This window comes from Sus scrofa, chromosome 1 (assembly GCF_000003025.6).
Source record: "Sus scrofa isolate TJ Tabasco breed Duroc chromosome 1, Sscrofa11.1, whole genome shotgun sequence".
NCBI classification, from domain to species: domain Eukaryota; kingdom Metazoa; phylum Chordata; class Mammalia; order Artiodactyla; family Suidae; genus Sus; species Sus scrofa.
The window spans coordinates 31,089,942-31,097,550 of NC_010443.5; the positions used below are offsets into that span (position 1 = coordinate 31,089,942).

Genomic DNA, 7,609 nt, shown 5'->3' on the forward strand with positions numbered 1-7,609 from the left:
TTTTTTTCTGTCAGATTTATATCTGTGGGATATATCCACTAAAATCTCCAAGGATTAGAGTTCCCATTGTGGCTCAGGGGTTAATGAACCTGACTAGGATTTACAAGGATGCAGATTTGATCCCTGGCCTCGATCACTGGGTTAAGAAACTGGTGTTGCCATGAGCAGTAGTGTAGGTCACAGACATGGCTTGGATCCCATGTTGCTGTCGCTGTGGTATAGGCCAGTAGCTACAGCTCCATTTTGAATCCTAGTTTGGGAACATTCTTTGCTCTAAAAAAAAAGCAAAGAAAAAAAAATCTTCAAGGATTACCAAAAATAAAATGTCACGTGTTTGGTTTATAGTACCTGTTTATCTGGTATGTGTTTTCTTTTGCTTTTGCTTTTCTTTGTGTTTCTTTTATGGTCACACCTGGGCATATGGAAGTTCCCAGGCTAGGGGTTAAATTGGAGCTGCAGCTGCAAGCCTACCCCACAGCCACAGCAACTGGATCTGAGCTGCATCTGCAACCTACACCACAGCTTATCGATTCCTTAAGCCACTGAGCGAGACCAGTGTTCTAACCCGCATCCTTACAGACACTATGTGGGTTCCTTAACCTGCTGACTCACAGCAGGAACTCCCTTCTTTTTCTTTTTTAACTTTATTCAATATTTACTTTATTCTTTTATCTTTATCTTATATTCCTTATTCTTATTTTTTTTTTCTTTTATTCTTATTTACACTTCATCCTGTATTACTTTATTCATCCCGAGGGACAAGCTGCTGAGGATGGTTCACTGGTACATTAATGCCAAGGAAAGAACATATCTTTTGAATGTTGAAAGCATGTGATTGTTTTTCCTTTTGCAAATTAAGTTCCTACTACTAGCAATAATTAAGTCCTTGGACTCTGAATGTCATTTTGTCCTCCATGGACCCCTAGAAGAGCTGTGGTGATTGACTGAAGAGCTCAGGGTTCAACTGGGGCGACCCAGAGTCTGTGCTTTCACTTTGGCAGATCAGAAGCTCACTGAGGAAGAGTTATTCTCATGCTAAATAATTTTGTTTAGCCAAACACTATGGAAGCATTTGAGCTCTTTCCTGGGCCTGAGCCTGGGCAAACTCCTAAAGCCGTTAATAGATCTTAAGTCCTCCAATATCTCTTCAAACAGTTTCCAAAATTAATTCCTTTCCATCAAAATAATTTTCATTTCTATTTTCCCCACTGAACCCCGACTGTTGCTATCAAAATTTATGAATATATACTTCAAAGTTGTTTGTTCACTGAGAGGAAGTTTGGAAAGAGAAGATTTTTGAACCCAGATGAGTATGCAGAGAAAAACCATATTTTCCAATCACCCCCATTCACCAAGGCTTTTTCATTTTATGAAGAAAATCCTCAGAGGCTCTAAAGATAATTTTTGCCGCTTAAAGATGGATAGCTTAATTCTATTTTTATGAATACCCAAGCATTGATCCTTTTCAAGCATTAGGTATTTAAACATCACAATTTTATGGCTTAATGGATGATAAAATTATCAACATAAATTACTTGAAACTGAGTGTTTGGAACTACGGGGCACTATTGGATACATCCTCTAGGGATCATGAAAATACCCAGGTGGGATGGACGTTTTCAGTTTTCACTTGGTTCTTTTGAAACATGATTCTTACGGCTTTCTGTTTGGGCGAAGAGAATTATAGACGGAAAGCACCACGATGCGACTGCCCATCACTGACTTGTGCACGGTGGCAACACGAGCAGATACAAATTTTCACAGGCATTAAAGAACTCCCTGTTTGAAAACATCTAGCATTTGGTAATGAGTACAGCGAGCCTTCTTTGGCTTTTAACTACATTCTCCCCTTCCCTCCCACCTTTGCCTTCTCCATGTCATTTTTTTATTCTCCACTTTGCCCCTGTGTGAGGCTAGTCCATGCTGTCCCTATGAAGTCATGGGGACGATGGCACAAAACTGACTGATTCTCTTGGAGCTAATTCTCTGGTGACTTGATAGACCCTTTGGGCTGACAGCACATTGAAGTTATTAAAGAATCTGCCCAAAGCAGGACACAGATAATGCAGCCTCAGGAGGCATATTTTGTGTTTAAATACTGATGAGAACACAGCCTGCTAGGAGCCTACCCCTAAGAGCTGGAGCCTAAGTGCCTTTTCTGGGGGGACATCAGCAGGGAAGAGAGTGGTGAAGGGTCATCCTCACTCTCGGGGTAAAAAACCTTTGCACAACAGGTAAGTCACTTCTCAATGATTTTAGCTCCAAATCACCAAATTCTGGTAAACCAAAGGAGAATATATTAAGAGGGAAAAGATCAGGTTGATTGAGTGATTGATTTCATATTGAACGGAACCAAACTTAATAGAGTGATCTACAAAAATAAACCTGGATCATTTTTTAAAAATCACTGAAATTCTAAAGAGGCAACTATAGAAAGACCCGCAGCAGATCTTTCTTACATCTAATTCACAAGTCAGTTCTTTTGTGTGTGTGTGAGTGTGCGTGTGTGTGTGCTTTTTAGGAGGTCACACCTGCGGCACATGGAAGTTCCCAGCCTAGGGGTTAAATCCCAGCTGCGGGCACCACAGCACAGCAATGCCAGATCCAAGCCATGTCTGCAACCTACGACCTACACCACAGCTCATGGTAACACCGGATCCCCAACCTACTAAGTGGGGCCGGGGCTCTAACCCGCATCCTCATGGATACTAGTCAGGTTCTTTTCTGCTGAGCCACAGTGGGAACTCCCACAAGTAATTTCTTTTATCAGGGAAATTATTGTTCAGTGAGATGTGTCAGAGCAAGATAAATATCATTGCTTTCAGAGAGACAGTCTCAGAGGCGAAGTGTTTGAGCTTTGTAACCAGTAAGCAGAGAAATATCACGCCCAGAAAAGCAAGTGGAATGAGTTCTCTCCTCATTTTTTCCACTTTGTTTGCAATATATTATTGACCTTATTGGATGTGTTCCTTCTTATTTGAGGAAAATGCATACATATTCATAGAATTTTAGAGATTTAATACTTGAGGAAAAACTATCAAGTAATTTCTTTTCCATTTTTTCTTGAAATTCTGAGGAACTTTTACATTTCCAAAATCATTATTTCGGAGTCCTTGTGTCTGTTGACCTACTCTGTAATTTTTTTCCCTGAAAGAACTAAACTTGAACTTAAAAATAATGCATTTTTTGCTGCTCTCTAGAACTGCTAGCAAATGTTACTTTTTACCTCCCGGCAAAATTTACAATTTTTCTATGCTTTCATTAGATCATTGTTTGCAGTGTTGTCATTAATTTGGTCCTTTGTTGAAATGTTATTGCTAAAAAGAAAAAAGGCATAACCAGAACATCCCGTGAGAAAAGTGAGATTTCACAGAGGTTTTAAGTTTATTTTATTAAAAAATTACTGTATCATTTTGGGAGATGAATCTTCAAAGGAAAGGAATCTATTCTATTAAGTTTTTAAAGTTAAACAAACAAAATTCCAAGTGCATTTAATTTCATGACAATCTCCTCTTTTAACAAAGCAATAAACCTGTAGTGACGTTTGCATTTGCCCACTTGTTTTTATAACTTTTGGCTAAGAGTTTAAGATAAAGGCATTAAAGTACCATTATTCTTAACATTCCCTTAACAAATCACCCATTAATAACTTTTAAAATAAATGTGTCTTACTCTATCCTTTTGTTTTAATCTAACACCTAAACATTATTCACTAAAACATTATATATATAACCATTCATCATAAACATACAATAATATTATTAATCTCTAGCAGCCATTTCATATCATGTCTTCCAAAAAAATAAAATAAAAATAAATAAATCTCACTTTACAAACCTAAGAGATTAAATTATAATCAATGCTTTCAGGGATAAAGTTTTCAAAAATGAAACTTAAAACTCCAAAAATTTTACCAAGAAATATTGAAGACGATACTATTTTTATTAGGAATGTTTCATCTTCAGATAAGTGAGAAATACTTAAGCTATTTTGTGGTAATTAGCTATCTTTCAAGATAATTTTTAAAATAGTGAATGAGGGAGTTCCTGTTGTGGCTCAGCAGTAACGAACCCAACTAGTAACCATGAGGATGTGAGTTTGATCCCTGGCCTCTCTCAGTGGATTAAGACCGGCATTGCTGTGGCTGTGGTGTAGGCCAGTGGCTACAGCTCCGATTTGACACCTAGCCAGGGAACCACCTTATGCCACAGGTGTGGCCCTAAAAAGACAATAAATAAATAAATAAATAAATAAATAAAATGAAAGAAAAATGTAACTAAAAAAGTAAAAGAAGTTAAAAAGCAGAATAAAGTTAATTTATTAAAGAAGGTAGTTAAGTGTTTAAGATTTCATTCTATTCAGCATGTTAGAGCCTAGGAACCAAAGTGAAAAGTAATGAAATAATTCGTGCTATGTTTTCCAAAAAAGATAGTCTGCAGTGTATAAAGCAGTTGAAGAAGTCGTTGCCGCTCTTACATTTTGCTCTCTGTTGTAGTTTCTCAAGTTCAAGTCAATTGTATAATACTTGATTGGTATAGTTAAAATATATCTTAAGAACAATGCTACACTGTGGCATATGGAATGATTGGCCAACAGGGACCTGCTGTACAGCACAGGGAACTCTACCCAATATTCTGTGATAATCTATATGGGAAAAGAATCTGAAAAAGAATGGATGTGTGTATATTTATAACTGTATCACTTTATTGTACAGCATAAATTATCACAACATTACAAATCAACTATATTTCAATAACATTTTTAAAAATGGGAAAAAACTATGCTGATATGAGAACTTAAATCACTACACCCAGAGCAAATAAAATGTGACATAACATTAAGATTTCAAATTATACTCATCGGGAAAAATTGCTGAGTCTAGTAGCAAATACTGTTAAGTATTATTTTTAAGGTACGTGTACTCTCATTAATATCTTTCCCAAGTAAATCTGGCAAGGACATGCTTGTGGGAGCATTTTCTCAACAGACCAGGGAGATTTAATCTATTCTCAGGCCAAAGTCCACTCTCCAACCTGGCCTTAGATCTCACTAATGCTTGCCATTGGTCATCAGATTGTTTTTCCAGTCCTGGCCCTGGAAAAACAAATCACACCCATGTCATACTCTGGGTGAGTCAGTCCATTATTTTCACATTTTAAGGACAACAGCATAAGTTATATAAAGTGATAGCCTAAACAACGAGCACTCCATATGTCCAATTTGTTACCAGTGTGAGATTTGGAACCTGTGGACAAGATGTCTTCACCCTGAATTTGGGTTCATAAATAAATGCAGCTGCCAAATGAAAGGGGATAATCCAGGAGAATTATCCAAGCTATCATTTGAGATATTTCTCCCCCTTTTTTTAGATAATTCCTGTATAATGGTGTAGGCTTTATCATATTTTAGTTTATGTATATTGCTCTAAATCCTAAAATCTCTACTGTCACAATGAGAGAAAACTATTTCCCTAAAGAGTAAGTATTAAGTGGCAGGACCCAAAACATTTTAAAATATCCACAAGTGCAATTAAAAAAAAGAAGCACAGTCTTTAGATACTAAGTATCAGGTAAGCTGAACATTGCATAACTGTTCCCCAGGTCCTGGTAATTTTGAGGGGCTTTCATCCAGCAAATTCATTAATACAGGTGGGACAGGGGAAAATCATGATCTGACTAGGGTTTCAGTATCCTGAGTAAGGACTACGCATTAGTACAATCAGAACCTGCACTTACCTGGATTACTCGGGTGGTTTAACTGGGTTACTTAGACGTTGGGTGATAATATTTATTCAGTTGTCTTTAGTCTCTTCTTAGTCAAGGGATGGTCCTTAGAATAACATCATTGGTATCTTCCAAAAGCTGGTGAGAAATGCAAACTCTCAGTTCCCACCCCAGAAATGGAATGTATGTTTTGAAAAGACCTCTAGGTGATTGATGTATACATAAAAGTTGGGAAGCAGTGCTGGCAGTCGTAAGAGAGTTCAACCTGGAATTGAAAATGTAGCTAGCAGGGCCTCTATGAAAAGTTGCACAGCCCCTGATTTTTATTGTTTTTCCTCTTTCTTTCACAGAAAGAAAGGAACACACTACTTTTGCCAAAGATTCATATTACCCAGGAGACAAATAGGATGAATTCACCGGATCTTTGGAACGCCCCAGAAATACAGCTTTGCTTTGCTCTGGCCAACAATTCGTGTGCTAGAAATGTGAGGTCTGGACTGAGTGTTGGTGCCATGTACATTGTCATGATTGGTGCCATAGTGATGACCATGCTGGGCAACCTGGCTGTGATTCTTTCCATTGCCTACTTCAAGCAGCTTCACTCCCCCACCAACTTCCTGATCCTCTCCATGGCCATCACTGACTTCTTGCTGAGCTGTGTGGTCATGCCCTTTAGCATGATCAGGTCCATTGAGTCCTGCTGGTACTTTGGTGATCTCTTTTGCAAAGTCCACAGCTGCTGTGACATCATGCTCTGTACCACCTCCATTTTTCACCTCTGCTTCATCTCGGTGGACCGCTACTATGCTGTTTGTGACCCTTTATGTTATGTCACCAAAATTACCATCCCTGTCATAGGGGTCTTTCTACTCATCAGTTGGTCTGTTCCCATCCTCTTTGCCTTTGGCCTGGTATTCTCAGAATTAAACATAATTGGTGCAGAAGACTTTGTTGCAGCCACTGACTGCACAGGCTTGTGTGTGTTGATATTTAATAAGCTCTGGGGGGTGCTGGCCTCCTTTATAGCCTTCTTTCTCCCTGGGACAGTAATGGTGGGGATTTACGCACACATTTTCACTGTAGCCAGGAAGCATGCTAAACAAATTGGCACAGGTTCTATGATGAACCAGATTGTGTCAACAAGCAAAAGGAAGGCATCAACCATAAAAGGAAGCAAGGCCACCAAGACTTTAAGTATAGTCATGGGGGTATTTGTGTTGTGCTGGCTCCCCTTTTTTATCTTGACGGTCATAGACCCTTTTATCAGTTTTACAACTCCTGAAGATTTGTACAATGTCTTCCTCTGGTAGGTTATTTCAATTCCACTTTCAACCCCATTATATATGGCATGTTTTATCCTTGGTTTCGCAAGGCATTAAGGATGATTGTCTCAGGCATGATCTTCTGCCCTGACTCTTCCACCCTAAGCTATTTCCTGTGCATACTTAGGCAATGATCTTCATTCTCTAAAATCCTTTCCTGCTAGAAATCTTGGATGTTCTTTCCCCTTAGAGGTGGGAGCACGGATTGACTAGATAAGGATATTCTTCCAGTTGGTGTAATAGATACTAAGAAGAATCAATAGACATGGCCTGGATAAACGAGAGTTACCAAAGTGGTCAATTTCTGGGGTTCTGGGGAAGGGGCTCCAATTAAAAGAAACTCTCTCCCAAAACTGGCTGATAGCTGTATTTCTAAAATTAGAGGTTTAGAATTCCACTTGTCAGCATAACTCAGATAGGGATCTCCTTTTTTTTCTTATAAACCTCAGAAGAAGAGACACACTTGATCATCACATTCATGATAGCCATGTAGAGTTTCTCTAAATCTTTCCTGAGATTGTTGTTACGTTTTAGCAGAGTTGGGAGAGCTTGAGAACACTGGGA

General features: G+C 38.5%; 1 protein-coding gene across 1 annotated transcript; it reads left to right on the plus strand.

The window, feature by feature from the left end:
- TAAR4 (trace amine-associated receptor 4) lies at positions 6,131–7,033 on the plus strand. Its single transcript, XM_001924894.4, has one exon. It carries the CDS (start codon positions 6,131–6,133, stop codon positions 7,031–7,033), a length of 903 nt encoding a protein of 300 aa, XP_001924929.4.